The sequence below is a fragment of the Pempheris klunzingeri genome, chromosome 2, assembly GCF_042242105.1.
Source record: "Pempheris klunzingeri isolate RE-2024b chromosome 2, fPemKlu1.hap1, whole genome shotgun sequence".
NCBI lineage: Eukaryota > Metazoa > Chordata > Actinopteri > Acropomatiformes > Pempheridae > Pempheris > Pempheris klunzingeri.
In genome coordinates, this window is record NC_092013.1 from 30,000,967 (window position 1) to 30,018,305 (window position 17,339).

Here is a 17,339-nt window from a genome sequence, read left to right on the forward strand (position 1 = left end):
GGCATGTGTTTTCAGGCTCTGTAAACAGAGAGTCTAGCTCTTCCTAGCTGGCAATACAGTCCGGCATCATGGCAAAACGCTTCCTCTTAATGTACTACAGCTGGGACTGTTGAATATTAATTTCAAATCTGTGCTTCTTTCTTCTTCGCTTTTGCAGATTTGGCACCGGAGGTCTGAGCCAAATATTACTTATTTAGTGTGAATAAAAGGACTAAAATATATTTCTGAACATCAAACAGATTTTTAAAACTACCAGAACAAAGACCGTGTTAAAGAAATCTATCCACTAATAGTCCATTATCGTGATACTCCTGGTGCACCAGAGAGAACTAAACACAGCAGTTATACAGCTGTAACATAAAAAGAAGTCTCTCATTTCACTTATTTAAGAGCAATTCATTCACTACACTGAAATGATTCAAATCTTAAATCCATCATCATTTATCACGGCAGTTGGTCATTATGTGATTTACAGTTGGGAACAAGTGAGAGCACTGAAGGACAAGTTCAGGCAGCAGTGGAGCTCCAGCAAAACACAGCATCTATTTAACATTGGGACAAACACTGCCTTTCATTTATCACTAGAAGACGATGTCAGTTCATGTCACACCAAAGACAAATGTGAAATCAATCGAAACTATGAATTCAAAACAACAGAATCGAAATGGTCCAGGTGCTGGGAGGTTGAAATGTTTGATGGAGGTGGCACAGGGCGAGTGAAGGGCACCGGCAGCGAAACCACTATGCAAATTCCCCGCCACTTTGTTTGACAAGCAACAACACTGCTTTGTATATATGCAAAGCCGGGCAAGACGCTGTGCACACAGCCCTGCTGTCACAGCGCAGTCATGCTAGAGTGGTGACACCCAAAGGATGACCCCTGTCTGCAATGAGGCTACTGGGCCAGACTTCACACTTCATCCAGACACACACACACACACACACACACACACACACACACACACAGGAGCACACAGGAGCACACATCACGACTCACGCCAAACGTTGCAGGATGCTAAGATCGCCCTCTGTTCCTCAGGAACTTGGACACAAGTTAGAAGTAGAATAATTTGATTTCTGGAGCCTTTATCATCCCCACTGAGGTGAAAAGTACTTGATTAGCACTTTGAATTTACTCAGCAGCAGCTCTGTTTGGCCTCTACTAAACTACTAAGACTGGGCTTCTCTTATGTTACATTGCTGTACAAACAGACTACTCTGCTGTGTCACTGAAGTCCTGAAGTCAGTTCATTCCTAGAAGGGGATTTATTGGTATTTATGAAGCATTTTTGCCCAATTTATTTTTGATAGGGGACATCATCATCAATGGATGAATAGTAAAGGCAGTCTTGCATTAAAAACCTTCGGCGGGTGCCTGCTGATTCGTATGACAACAGTGAAATATGAACCAGGAGGATCAGTTTGACTAATCGATCCACAGGTTTGAAGGCTTATCAGACGCCAACCACCACACAGTCCACTGCACAGTCTCTGATACTACCAGGTACAATATCATACAATTAGCACAGCTGCAATTATTTTCTTCGATCTAGGACGAGGTAAGCAGCAGAAATGCATTACAAAGTAATCACCCTGGATGAAAATGCTTTTTTTTGGTTCTTGTCTGAATGCATAAAGTGAAAAAAAAATCCAACTTTCAGGTTGCCTCAGGTCTGTTTCCAGGCCAATGTATTTTAAAATATATCTCATTGTGGTAAACATGATATTTCTCTCAACAATAAATCTTTTAAATTCCATTAATCATGTAGGAGTCCACCTGTTTAAACCTGTTTAAAAATACACGTACCTCCCCTTCACAATGTATGCTTTAATACTTTGTAGTTCCCTTGGTGAAAATGTGGCTTTTTTTAATATCCTATGTGACTCTCGTCCATCATTGAAACGCGCTGGGAGCATCTCACAGTGGAGATAATTTCAGCTCAGCGTTACATGGATTGAACAGGATGTTACATCTGGAAGGGGCGAGTGTTGTTTAGCATAAGGAGCGTCTGTATTAATACACATGAACATGGCCTCGGGGGGTCTTTACCTGGCTAAATCTAATGAGAACACAGGCAGGGAGAGGTGCAGCTGCAGTGGCAGCAGAGCAAAACGTGCAATGTTGTGTTACCTGTTACTCTCTTGGAGTGGTTCGCTGCCCTTCCGCCAGGAGACCACACCCCACGGAGACATCTTGGGCTTGCACTCGACCAGCACATCTCCTCCCACCTTCACCAGCGTCTGGCTCCTCAGTTGGCTGTGAGAGAAATCTGGGGCAACGGCTGAGACAAGAGCAGCATATTAAAGCTAGTGTTTGTAAAAGTCTCACATCTCCTTTCCTCCAAATGATCTTTCAAATATTCAATTCATCTCTAATAATCTTTTCGCTGTTTTGTAGATTGAGGTCATAAATACTTTGTATTATTGCCATGGATAATTCAAAGACACTACATTTACTCTCTTTCCAATGTGAACAGTCAGTAACCAAACAGCTAGAGAGTGATGCCCACGACTGATGGAACCTCATTATTATTCTGAGTAGAGACACAAATGTGTTACTCTCCTTTTACCAATACAGCAAAAATATGTGCCCTTTTCAAAATGTGTACAACTGTCCCATACTGTCCCTGACGTTGTCCCTTTTTTTTAATCTCCACCTTGAGTTTGACCAATACATTTGGCTGTGTTCAGCCTGATTCCTATCAGCAACATGATCGGGATGAGACACGCTGAGGATGAATAGTGAATGAGAGCTGCTGCCGGCCCACAGAGGAGAGTGACAGGCTTGACAGGGCAGATGGGCGAGGCTGCTGCACGGAGCCGCTCTGGCATACATCACTGTCAGCCGCACGCATCCATCTTCTAATTAATGCTTTTCAATTAGTGGCCAATAAGAGAGAGGCCGGCGGGATTGAGCAGAGGATGAAGACGGTGGAAACTTGAGAATTTGAACAAATGTGCTCTCCATGCCAGCGCACATACTGTATGCATGCACACACACACACACACACACACACACACACACACACACACTAAGCCATTGCCTTACCTATAACTTGGAGCTCTGCGTTGGAGTAGACCTCGCCGTGCTTATTCCCAGCCACACACTGGTACATTCCTCTGTCGGACAGGGTCAGGCGACTGATTGACAGCGCCTCATTGGCCACCTGTATGCGCTCCTATGGACACAGAGATACGTACCTTTAATATGCCTTATTCCCAGGGCTCATCTACATAAAAACAGCTTGCCAGTGGGCCAGTGAATTATGGTCTTGAAGTGACAGACGTGGCAATAAATCTAGGTTTTCATCACTAATGGAGGGAGAGGCTTGGGTGGATGGAGGCAGGCTAGCAGAAAATGACCCTAATCAATCTGCATGTTTATGAGAGTGAAATAAAACCATGCCCTATTTATATCTCTGACTGCACCACAGGGCCTGTTTCCCCTTCAGCAGGAGGAAGGGATAAGAGGGTAAGGAATATCGTAACATCTGAGGTGTAATGCTTTGTGAAAATTGCTTTTCTGATAGGTGTGCCCTATACATACTAAGTGCTGTGTACATGGTCAAGCTGTAGCTCCTCTTCATCTGTTTGGACTATCGTTTTCGCCGCCCCGCAGGAGGAATCTTGCTCGTCACTGAGCCGTCAAATTAAGATCTATTTAAGGACAGCTGGGCCTGATGAGCTAAAAACTCGGTTGGACCAGTCCATCAGTTGGACATTTAATCCTCAGTGTACGTTTATCTCCCTGAACTTGGGTTTTCAATCAACTCCTTCACTACTGCATTAAATCCTTGAGCAGTTTTCATACGTCTCTGTGCAGCTGTGTCAGGTTCTGCCTCCTCATGCCCTTCATCTCCTGTGTTTTCCTCGGGCTCACCCATAATGTCATTAGAGCCCATTTCCATAGGGGTGTCTGAGCGGCCTGAACTCCAGTCGCGGGGGATTAAGATACTGTCACATGAAAAGAGAGGCTGTCCTCACAAAAAGATCACAAACTAATCCTGTGTTTGAGCAGGTTGTGCCTGAATTTCCATAACGCTCTGCGGCTCTGGATGTGCAGGGGCGAATATCCCTGCTGGCAAGGGAGGCAAATGGTGGCGTATATCAGTCTGTGCATGGAAAGCACTCTCGTTTACGACTGCTATTAATTAAGCATGACGTTCCTCTCAAATCAGCAGTTTCTCATGCCGGGACCTGGGGGGACCATCTGCACGCCTTCTGCTGAAGGAAAATGATTGGCAATGTCATTTGCCAACAACACTGGGTTGATTCGGTTGATATAAAGCTGCAAGAACTTGTATGAGAATGGATGGCACAAAGGGATGACTTTTATGGCTTAGAAAAGTGAGCTTCTTGGGTTTGGTTAGTGTCTACAGTAATGTTCCTCTAAATGACTTCTTACTGGGAGCCTTTGAGACAGCGATGCAAATTTTAAAACGTAAGCAAGCTACATTTTATAGCGTCATAACGTCAATCCACTTGAGTGGCTATAAGGAAAAGCTGGAAAACAATATTTTTCTTTGTTTTTCTCCTCTTCAAATTAAATGATGTAAAAGAAACAAAGAGCAACAAATAACAGAAAACAAACTTCAAACTGATTCTGATCTGTCAGGTTTGATCTTATGAACAATAAAAGGAAACTTTCACTGCAGGGTTTAACAGCAGGAAATTATTACACATCTTCCACCGCAGACTGAAGACTCATCTCATCTGACAGCACCTTGGCCCCTGAAAAACAATCTTTCTCTGTTTTTTTGTTTCACTTGAAGCAGTTCATTTGATGAAGTTGATGTATCTGCATGGCTCTTTTTGGGTTGTATCCACATGGTTGAATTGAACGCACGTATTGTAAGTCACTTTGGATGAAAGCATCAGTTACATAAATGTAACTTAGGACTTTGAAAGATGTATCTGATTAATCTACTGTACGTGCCGGAGTAAGAGAGAAGTATGAGAAGACATGAACCAAGCTCAACGGTAGCTTTAGAACAAAAGCTCTGAGCTCTGCCTGTCTGCTGCACTCAGAGAGGGCAAGGAAACACAATGAATGTCTCTGCATTAACAAGCCTCAACATTTAACTGGACAACACATTGTTGTGCACGGATGGATCGTTCTGACAGTTTAACTCTTCTGACACCTAAATTAGAGCACTGTTGCAATGAATTGTTTAGGTGAGTCCGGCAGGCAGGCCAAGGTCTGATAAATGAATTACACTGCAATAGTGCATCATGCGGTGGCATTTATCCTCATTGGTTAAGATCTTCATGTAGCTGCCAATCTTTGTAGTCTCATCATGTGTGAAAGCACCTTTGACATAATCAACAAGAATCATTAGATAATCACTTGTCATTGACAAATACTGGCTATTGACTTATCTATAGATGCTTGAAAATTGTGAAGATGTAGAACCTTTTAAAGTTCCTGGGTGCTGAGGAGTGATGAACCCGACCCTGCGGTTGGTGATGAAGGCCACCAAACCTCACTCCAGAGTTATCTGAGCAGTTGGCAGCACTGGTCTTGAAGCATTTTATGAAACGTAATTCAACATCTACGGCACCACCTTATACAAATATGTGTCTAAAACCCTTCTTGTGTCAGTGAAATATCTTCTGGTGGTACAAAATGAAAGGCACGCACTCTCTCTGGCAATAATCAAGACGTAGTGGACCAGAATCACAGCTCATATCCCTGGTATCCAAAGGCTTTGACATTCGAGCCCTGACAGGAAGAGCCCCAGTTCAAGTACACTACAGAAAACCATTGGTACGGGGTCCCACACTCCTCTAAACAGACTAAATCCTGTTTCACGGTGGAGATTCCCTTTTTAATTGCACAGCGACTTAATCCTGCGGCCTTTGTCAATAAAGCAGCAGAGAGTGAGGTCCTGAAGATGAAAACAGCCACAGGAATAGAAGCATTCCAATAAACCATCAGGATTGTGAGACGGGGCGGTAATACAAAGCAACACATAGGAAAGAATCTCACAGTGTGTGAATCCTACATGCAGAACCCAGCAGCATGTTAATTGGCTGCCCAACAGAAAGCCCGGCACCTGTTGAACAGTTTGAGACGTGAGTTCTTGGAGGTTCTTAAATATTTTGATGACTGAACTAACATCATTGAATAATTGAATGCACACATACTCAACACTATGTATGTGTATGTGTATATACACACACACACATATATATATAAATATAAAACTTGTGTTGTGCTGTGTTTACATATCAATTGGTCTGTTTCTGTTGCTCAAAGTTAAAAAACTGTCTGACTGCAGAAATAAGTTTCAGTGAGCAGTCAGAAAGGTCTCAACTGTAATAAATAACTGGAGCATCCCTTACATCATTGACCTTTCCCTCCTCCTCTCATTAAGCCACTGTGGTTAATGGTGGCATTTCAAACAGTGTAACACCTTTGTTGATTAATCCATTCACCCATACATTCTGAATATATCCATTTATTATGTCTATGGAAATACAGACAATCAACACAGTCACTGTAACCTTTAATCAAACATTCACTGCTTCCAGTCCAAATGGCTGAGCTGTGTTTGTAGCTAAGGATGTTTTTAAAGCAGTTGTGTTTTCTGTATCTGATGATACAGTACGTACCAGAAATAACACTTCGGAGAGAACATTTGCCAAGAAACTACCTAATATGAGAAACAAGCATGTGATTTTTTTCCCCAAATACAGAAACAGAACGTCCGTCTTTCTACACAAGAGTGTGTAACCCTATAAAAGGTTTTGATACAAAATATTAGCCATTGGCTATACAGGTTGTTGATCATTCCTCCCTGATAGCAAGCCAAATCTGTTTTTTATGAGAGAGAGGCTTCGCTGTGCAGAGCGTTGCCTCTAGTGATACAACCACAGACTGGCTTTATTCCAACATGTATAACATTCAAGTGCTGATCGATATCCTCTGGTGTGTTTGTTGCCTTTTTTGCATAATGAAGCAAATTAACATAATGTCTGTTTATTTATCAGGTGCAAGCTGTGCTTGAGTGTCCAATCAATCTTTTCCAAACAACCTGGCTAAAGGACCTAAATGATAATCCAATATGATGAAGGAATATCAAATCATATTTTTGCAAATGCCAACGACAGGTTTCGGTTAAGGCTACATGTAGAAGTTGCTTGGAGCCTCGTTAGGCTCATCTCTCCTCATTGTACCCGTAATGACAATTCAAAGGGGCAGGGGGCCACAATTAAAGTAGGATATACAGCGTTTGTATAAAGACCGTTAGTTTTTCGTCTTTGGTGGCACAGGATTAATAACTTCACTTGGCGAAGAAAGATTTAACAGGAGATTAGAGTAGCTCTTACATCACTGAGCTCTCCAGACCAGCAGGAAATACTTGGCCTGTTTACAGTCTAGTCTCTTAGCACAGCAAAACACAGCAGACACAGTCTAATTCCTTTGAAATAAATGCTGTTTTGCACGAGTGAATAACAGAGTATTTGCCGCACAGGAGGCACCGTGTTGTAATGAAGAAGACTATAATGCATGGTAATTAGTCAGTAAAGCTCAAACAAACAGCACAATAAAGCTTTGAAAATACAATACATGTTTTCTCACATTCCTCATGCCGCAGCAGCAGCGAGTGTGTGAGAAACATCTGTGCCATGAGTCTAACCTTAGAAGCACAACTATATCTTCAGCTCTAAAGACATGCCGGTACTTTACACAGAGCTCACCTCCGCCGACTCCAGGTTCTTTCCGTTTTTCATCCACCTGTAAGAAGGCTTCGGCTTCCCCGTGGCTTTACACTCCCACACCAACGAGTCATCAATGAGCTTCTGGACATCTTGGGGTTTTTCAATGAGATGAGGAGGGGCTGCAAACATTCAAAAAACACCATTATCATGGAAAGCACGTCATCCACAGTGTGCTATTTTCTACACTGATGTGAATAAATACAAAGGCAGGATAGAACCTCTGAATTCATTGTGTCCCAACTTCTAAAAGCAAACCTGCATCCTTGCAAATTAGGACAGATTAAAGCAACAGTCAGCATTTGTGGACATTTAACATAAATATCATGCACAATTAAATGACCATAATTTCAAACATAGGATATGAACTCGAGATTTTTTAGATCTCGTCTTAGTCTGTGTTTTAAAAGACCATTCAATCAGGGGCGATATAGCAGCTCTCAGTCTCTTTGAATCCAACGTTGCTTTTAGTTATCACCAAACTTCTCCTTTCAAGGTTTCTTTCAGTTTCTGAGTGTATTTCTAGCTGAACAAAAGTGATAAAAATCCCATCCATATACATTAGAGTGGCTACTGGTGCCATAAAAACCTTCCACTCAATACTATCTGAGTAAATGATGGTATAATTATACAGGAGGAGAATTGATTCCTGCTGTGTCATGCAAGTAACTCAAGGCTAGTTAATGACAAAGCCAAAAAAAAGTGGTACATAAAACTAGATCTGTAATTCTCTGTGTGTGTAATGCTCTGCACATTCTGGATGATGTGTAGGTCAAGCTACTATCATCCTATATCACACAAGGCCAGTGGCAGGACAAGAGTAATGGCCGACCACACTTTTCCATTCCGCAGACTTCGCGTAATGCCTCTCTCAAGGACTGACCTTTGTGGAGGCTTTTCAGTAACAGTACAAATCCTGCTCTAATTGGCTTCTGCTATACAGTATTTTGCCTTCAAGTAAAGCAGGATAACGGCGAGAAATTCAATAACTGAAAACTTATCCGCACACTATCTCTGTGCATTACAAGCTGAGCATGCAGACGGGGTGTGAGCGTGAGGTGATGTGTGTATGTGGTTGTTCGACGAGGTGGATGCAGAGACCATTGACAGGGGAGGGAGGGGGGGGGTTGTGCGAGCTTGTGCCTTTATGCTGGAGTCCTGCACACATTCAACATCAAAATCTGTACAGTGTCAAAGACGTATTTGTATTTGTGGATTGTGTGTCGTACTAAAGGCCTCTAAGATCCCTCTGGGGCTGAGGCACGAGGTTGGCTCAGGTCGTTAACATTTAACTTGTGTGGAGGCTGTTGCCATCTGTGTAAACAGTAAAAAGGGTTACAGTTTTTCTTGAGTGAGAGCTGCTGCTTCTGTTATTTATCCTGCCACAGAAAAGACACTATGACATGGAGCATCTCTGCTAACGGTCTCGTTACTTAATAAATCAGCTTATTCACATATTCAAACATATTACACGGAATATATTACTCATCCTTACCAGAAGAAACCTGTGTGTTTAGAAACAGTGCTGGAAAGTGACTCTCTATGACGCCACCATTACCAGTCATTTAGCATCACATCCATTCACTGCTACCGCAATCCTCCATCAGAGCCTGGCGGAGCTGCCCCACCCACTGCACCTTTCAGGGCCGCATTGTTGTTGTTGTTGTTTTTCTCCTCGCTGTCAGGGTCCGTCACTCTATCCCTCAACCGCTGCGAACGTATTGACTCTCAGTCAACGCTTTCCAAATGAAAGCAGGCAGGCCATCTCTGCCTGCACCGGGCCCAGCGCCCATACAATCAGAGCAAATGTCAAGTGGCTGAAGCAGAGGAAAGATGGGAATTTGCCTTTTCAGTGAGCTCTCTATGAGATAATGCAGCGGTCAGTCTGCAGAAACACAAACGTGAATACAACGGAGAAACTGAGCTGTCACAGCTTTCCCTCTGAGTAATATCTACATAAACGAGCCAGCAAACGCACATCTCTTCACCACGCTGTCCTTTCAGAGATGCAAAGACAAGGGTCTTTGGACTGAGCAGTGCTTGGAAACTGCCTTAAATACAGTGAAAATTATGAAGAAAGGCTGTGGCTAAATGCTCCCAAACTAAGTTATAATTTGATTGTAAATTGTAAATTGAAATAATTTCCCCTCAAACTTAAGACTGCAGTTGGTGAGTTGTTGTTTCAGTCAGGACATCAAAAGTGAATGAAGGTTAAATGTGAACGCAGTAATAGCTGTAATAACAATTATGTTTGCTATGATTAACCTGTAAATTATTTTCTCAATGAACTGATCACAACATTAAATTCACTATAATAAAAGACCAAGTAAAGTAGAAAATCCTAACATTTTTATTTACTGACTTACAGAATTGATTGATTAACAAAACAATTGTAATTACTTTTGTGTCAATTGAATAATTAATTGACGAATTGTTGCAGCTCTATTTGAAATATCATTTGTATGCAGTACAATGAAAACACATCAGGCCTACTGTATTAGTGGGACCTGGTGCGTCTTGGTGCATTGACATTGACATTAGAAGTGGGAGAATGTTTTGACATGGAGTGCCTTCGTAAAGTAACACCATGTTTTCCTCCGCTCTAACACAAAGCCCAGCTCTCTTTCCACTGGAGCTTGCTTGGATGTACAAGAGATACGCTTATTGATTCCCCCATTGGCTCACACTGCTGACCAATGTCTCAAAGGCTTAATCCACACGGAGTTCAAAATAAGATTACTGATTTGTATCACCTGCCTGAAGACAGCAGGGGGGTGGGGGCCGGTCTGACGGACAAAACACGTCAAAAATGAGAGAGGAGCCACAGCTGGCGTTCTCCTGGTCTGTTATGGTGAATGAGGCTAAGAACTTCCAGGACTGTTGTAAATAATGGTCAATTGGTAATGCCCCATATGAGATATTTCTGACAGCTGACAAAGCATGACTTTATGGGGAGAAAATCTGAGGGAAGAAAACAGAGAGCGGTCAAGGTTGGAGGGAAATCTATATATTGTTCAGAGAGCAGGTTAACTAGCTGACAAACCTGAAATGTCCTGGTCAGAATACTCGGAATAAAAGAATTGAAATGGAGTGGCAGTGTTTTATCCATGTACTCATGACCATGTCACTCATAATTATGGAAGGTTAACAGCTATATACTATGTCTCTGTTTTAAACTTCCTCTTTCCTCCTCTCTAACCTCTTAGAATTAGGAACCTTATGCTGCACTAGATGTTTAGCCTGTGACCATTTCCATCATACCACATGTTTTAGTATGTACTCTGTACTTATCCTTATGTTATATCGTCATCGTATCATTCAGTATTCCAGATAGGACCATAACCAACTGAAAAGATGAATAATGGAGCTTAATTAGGATGTTATATGGACCCCCGTCAGTGTTATTTCCAGAATTAATTCCATCATTAAATCATATGTTTTGTTGTCTTTGTTGTTGTTATGAGCTTTTGAATCAAATCAAAATCAAATACAAACTGTAGATACTGTAGATGTAGCACTATTTTTCATTGGACTACCTCACAACCACTAAATATGTACACATGTAGTGCGGGTCACCAAACTGTCCAACTGTCCAGAACTCTACTTTATACAGGAAATAAAGACGGAAATACCAAGTCTGACAAAAGTCTCATCAGGAAGCTGGATGTCAGACAGCGTGGCCAGTCGGCCATGTGGCTGAGAGAAAAACCAACAAAGAAAAAGAGACCCCTGAGGTCCGAGAACCTTACAAGAGCGATCCTAGTGCGGAACAATGAAGTCATTATTAGTAAGAACAAACTGTATCAGAGGCTGTTGTAATTGTTAAATGCTGAAAAGACTTCAAGTATTTAGCTCTAAATTCTGATGGTGGACATCAGGATGAAGTGGCAGCGGTTCTTGTGACTTCTAGTATCTGAGCTCAGTAGGTGTGACTCTGTGACAATGAGTGAGTTGACTAACCCCCCTCCCATGGATCCAGATGCTGCTGTGCAGATTATGTCCCTGACATATGTGCCACTGGTCTATGTATAGTACATTTAACGGCTTTGATCTCCATTCTAGTTGGATGTCAATCATGATGCCATCTGGTGGAGCCCAACACAAGGCTCACCAACAAGGTCGTATCCAAGGGCTCAGCCTCATCCGCATCACGCCTTTAATCTGGATCAAAATATTAGAGGCATCATGGCTGACAGCCTTTAATCATTTTGATGTGCTGTTAAAACGAGCCTCCCTCCTCATGCCCGCCACATGAGCCTCTGCTGACTGCCGCTGACTGCTTCATAGGACCAGTTGTGTCTGCTTTGGCAGCCTCTCAGTCTGACCGGGTCTGACAGATGTGGTGTGTGCTGGTCAAATATTCATGCACATCAGGATCACCCACCGTAGAAAGAGAGCTTTCCCTTCACTGTGTTCATTCCCCGTGAGTTCTCGGCCACACACTCGTACGTGCCGGCATCCTCCTGTTGGAAATATGGGATTTCCAATACGCCACTGGCTTTCCTCACGTCCACCTTCCTGGGGAAGGGCACACCGTCCACTCTCCTCCAGTTTATCGATGGTACCGGGCTGTGAGAAGACACACGGAGAAGTGTGACCCTCTGAAGTCACAGCTTTTATATTTTTGTGAATGTAATATTTTTATATCATAAGTGCTCTGATACTTGTGGCCCAGGTTGTATTGACCAATCACATTTGAGTGGGCTTTGGTTGCACCCAGGTAAACAGTTGATGTGGAAAGCAAAAGAGGCAGAAAGCATTGGCCAAAAAGCAATATTGACTTTTGATGACTTCTTTGCTTCTTATTCAGAAGAGAGGCTAAATGGTCATCAGACGATAGCTAGGTGATGGATGGTAGAAGGGTTCCAAGATAAAGTGAATGGTGAGGTGCAGCTAAATATACAAGAATATGCTGATATAATTCTTATTGATTTGACATATATGTATACAACCAGCACATTGTCCGGTTGGTTAGCCATCACCTGTTTGTCAGTCTGGATCTGGAAGTCCTACAGGATCTGAGCTTGATCATTCTCAAACACTTTGGGTGGTGTCTGTACCTACGGACGTCCAGGCCACACTCAGTGCAGACGTTCCTGGACACTTTATATCCTAATATATCCTTAATATGCACTGTTGCCCATAAAGTTGGAATAATTGTTCAATACCCCCAATTTTGTTAAAGCCTGAATACACAGTTTGCAAAGGTTTCACTGTGATCTGTTTGGAAGAGTTTGATCAATAAGGTTGAGAAGATATAAACTTTATTGATCAAGAATAAATCACATCGTCACAATCATTTCATGAACATTTTATTCCAACTTTATGGGCAACAGTGTATATATATATATATATATATATATATATATATATATATATATTAGCTGAACCTAATCATGAGTATTAATATGCTTTGAGTTAACTCAAATATTTGCATTTAACTTCTCAGATTTCTCTTAATTTGCAAAATTAGAGCCAGAGTGCTCTTATCTTAAATCCCATGGCCACTCCACCACAACATGTATAAGGAAAGTTTAAGGGCCTTATAAGGCATATAGTTTAAGGGCTTTGTTCCCTGGTGAAAAAGTGTAAAAGTCCAAAACTGCAAACTGCCTAAAATACTCTTCAGAATAAAGTACAGTCTGTCTTTAGGTGTATTACCCAGCCCTGTGCTCTGGGCTTCAGTACACTGTGTTTCAAAACCTGATATTTTAGCTGAATATTTTTACACCACAACATGTGCCGTCTAATTTCTTAGATGTGCAGCCTAGCCTGAAACACACGAGGGTTGCAGCAGCAAAGTGGTGAAACACATGAAAAAAATATCCCATATACAAGTGAGTCTGACTAAGAGCGAGCTTACTTTCCCAGAGCGAAGCATTCGAGCTTTACAGTGGATCCTTTGGCAACGTGAACAACCTCTGGAAACTGAACTTCAATCTTTGGCTCATATTCACCCATCACACCTGAAAGAGAAATGCAAATGAGCCTTAGTGCAAAAAAGAAAAAGTTGCATTTTTGATATGTAACTCAAGCTAAACAACTCTGGCAAAAAACACAAGCTGTGCCTCCTGCTAGTGCTACACAGCTACCGAAAACCTTTTCTCAGGTCAGCCCCCCTTTTCATTATAAGCTGAAATGTTTTTCGACTTCCAAAGCTGTGCGGTCTGTGCAGAAGAAACACGCTCTGCTCTCGGCGCTGTCACAGAACGCTCCCTCATTGAAAAGGAGGAGAAAAAAAGCCTAAGCACAGCTCTCCGGTGGACATGCAACACACTGATGTTGAATGGGAAAAACAACTTTGAGAATTCATAGACGGTTTGAGCTTTTACATCCAGATGAGTTTCATCTTGTTGTAGTGCTAACAGCTATGAACCAGAAAATGTGCCCATAAAATCCCCCTGGGTGCCGCCACTGTGTCTACAAAGCATCCCATTCACTGTCGCTGAAGCAGCTCTGGTGGATTATAATATTGCTGCTGTGCATGCTAAAAATCTCTGGATAAAGGAGAAGACAGGGATGTGAGCTCTCTGGTGTTCTAGCCTTAGGACAGACTTATTCGTAAATCAAGACTGGGGTGTCGAACATCGTTGGAAAAGCACACGTGTATGCTTTTCTTCCCCTTAAATGACACTAAGGTAAATTATATCAACGAGTTTGTGATTGGGTGTACTTTCATTTCTCCTAGCTGTGCCAATTGTGGGTGCACACCATGGTATTTTCAGCCACTCTCATCCACCAGTGTGACAATAGGCTTTCCCTATTGCTGTAATTCAGGACCGTGTTGCACAAATAGCTCTAGAGATGGAGGAAACGGGCCAATTTCATCTTGTTGATTTGGGGAGGCATGTGTTATCAGGATGGCTCCCTGAGTGACTGTGAAAGCTAATTCAGATCCTTATCACAACTGTCTCATACTGGGATGTAACCACAGCACTATCAGCCATTTTAAGCAGACAGGTGCAAGTGGACGGGTAATTGTCTTACACCATTAACCTTTTGTAGGGGACACCTGTTCAGTGTGCCTGCCTGCAGCCCTCTACCTGAGGCCCCGTGACCCTGAGGTAGGGCTGCTAGAGCCGCTGCCACAGTGAATGAAAGGCATAATGAAAAAAGAAAGGATAGAAACAGGAAAGGAAAGTGCTTGGGAATTGCTTGAAAAAAAAAAAAAAAGATTTCTCAAATCACTCAAGCTATTTCACGACTCATCCAACTGACTGAAGTAAGAAGTTATTTCTACAGAACGCTCACAAAAAGCATTTGTTCTCATTTTAAATGCTGTAAAATGTATATGATGAATATAAAAGAATACTAAACCCAGTTCACTGTGGTTGCAACTCATCAGTCATTATGGAAGATGTTTATGTTAAACTTTGAAGTGTCAAGGCATCAGTCTCTGTAGGCCTCTTGGCTACAGCTGGAAACATATATATCATATACACATATATATCTATCTATCTATCTATATCTATATATATATCTCTATCTCTATCTATCTATCTATATATATATATACACACACACACACACACACACACACACACACACACACACACACACACACACATATATATATATATATATACACACACACATATATATACATGAGCCTTAAATACAGCTGTAGAAGTGTTTGGACCTGCATGTGTATGAAGAATGAATGGATGCTTTAGGACACATTATAAGGACAGGTATTACTTAATTTATTAATTAATACAAAAGGACTAAATTAATTAAGTGTTTTCTATACTTCTAAAAAGGGGGATTCAGATAAAACGTTACCACTAATACTTATAATCCATAGTTTCCAACAACAGATCTAATTGATAAGAGATAATGTTTTCTCTTTGTGGGGGGGTATTGCACCAGATCAGCTGTAATGAAGACAAAAAGCCAGATAAATGTCATAAAAGACATTTCTAAAGGAAATAACATTTGGCTTCGTATTTCTTGTGCTGCGTTACATTAGATATGGTGATGAGCACGTTTCTGGGGCAGAGGCCCACAATTAGATGACTTGCTGACAATGACCTTTCCTCTGGAGTGCCTTGATAAGGCCAGCCTAAAGCATCAGATCCACATGTTAAAGGACATGCCGAAATTAGCAAGGAAAGAGATAATTAACCTTTGAATTTCATTTGTATTCCTTAAAACCGCTCGTCCTACTTTCAGGTACAGACGAAGTAAGGTTGGCTGTTTGTTTGTCACGATTAGGACTGAAGCAAATTTTCAGTACTGTTTTAATAAATCAGCCAAAACAAATTTCCAGTCCAGGTGCAGGATGGTGGAGCTGCATTTTTCTTAGTACTAATGAAAGTATGATAGAAAGAGACACCATCCAGAGATGTGATGAGAGTGGAGAGAGGAGGAAAAATAAAATGTATGAGACAAGACACAAGACGGAGAGTAAAGTCCGACTGCGATCGTGGACTGTGTTATATTTCATACATCTTTTTGTGTGTTATCATTATTAGATTATTGCTTTTGGAACAGCCACCGATGAAATATAATGCATTCAGCACATTTGTATGAAATATTACAAATTCATACTTTTCTTTCCATAAAACTCAAACTTTACTGCACACTGAAATAAACATTATGTTATTCCTCCTTATATTCAAGCTATAGCTTATCGACAGAGCTGAGCATTGTCACTGACTATTGTGTTAAAATGCATAAATCTCCTTGTAACCGGAGGTCTAATGGAGAGCTGCCTGTGTGCAAATGCAGACTAAATATATACTGTGACATTTGCACGTTCATGAGCGGCCCAATGACAGGATGCTCTGTGTACCAGTCTCCATGACATAACAGTGTGACGTGGATCCCAGTAAACGAGCCTCTGAGCTAAACTGGCCAGCAGTGCTACGTGCTGTGGGTGTTAATGTTGGCATGTTAGTCGGTTAGTTAGAGGAGTTACTGTGTTGAAGACCAGGCCTCACCGTCGCTGCGGAGCACCAGCGGAGTTGGCGGACCCTGGACCCGGGTCTTGGTGACGGTGTTGGTCACCACACAGGTGTAGTTGCCAACATCAGAGGGCTCCACCTTGGCGATGTACAGATTCCCCGTCTCCTGTGAGATGAAGCGGCGTGTGTCCTGCTTCACAAATGTCGGGTACTCATTAAAGATCCAGGAAAATATGAGATCTGTGGAAGGAGGAGAAAGAGAGGAGAGAGACAAAATCTCAATTTAAATGAAACAACAGAGTGTTTTTTTTTGGAAGAAGTTTCAGCCCTCCTGATGGTAGCAAAAGTGGTGACGGTTCTATCACACAACTGCGAAAATTGATGACAGGATCTGTGAGGGGTTACAAACAAATGTAATTATCCAGATTCACCCCAAATAACCATTTTTCATGTGGACGAGGTCTGAATATCCAACCAGGGATTTAGGAGACGCTGGGGTGTGTGCTGTCATGACTAATTACATTTCCCCACACAGGATGAAACCAGAATCAGCAGCAGAGATGGTTTCTGACAAAGATCACGACGACAAAAGGCCTGGTGAGGGCACTTCACGATTGGGCACATGAAAACCTGACTAATTAATTAACTGATGAAGAACAAATCATAGAACTCATTGCTCATTAATGAATAACAACAATACCCATGTTTGCG

General features: G+C 41.9%; 1 protein-coding gene across 1 annotated transcript in view; it reads right to left on the reverse strand.

Annotated features, from left to right (window-relative positions):
* cntn4 (contactin 4) overlaps nt 1–17,339 on the reverse strand; it is a 131,398-nt gene that overhangs the window by 34,941 nt on the left and 79,118 nt on the right. The window contains exons 5-10 of the mRNA XM_070839447.1: nt 16,665–16,868; nt 13,586–13,688; nt 12,107–12,291; nt 7,705–7,844; nt 3,050–3,179; nt 2,132–2,282 (exon numbers count right to left, since the gene is read on the reverse strand). Of these exons, the coding sequence (XP_070695548.1) occupies nt 2,132–2,282; nt 3,050–3,179; nt 7,705–7,844; nt 12,107–12,291; nt 13,586–13,688; nt 16,665–16,868 (913 nt within the window). The remainder of the gene's footprint in view (nt 1–2,131; nt 2,283–3,049; nt 3,180–7,704; nt 7,845–12,106; nt 12,292–13,585; nt 13,689–16,664; nt 16,869–17,339) is intronic.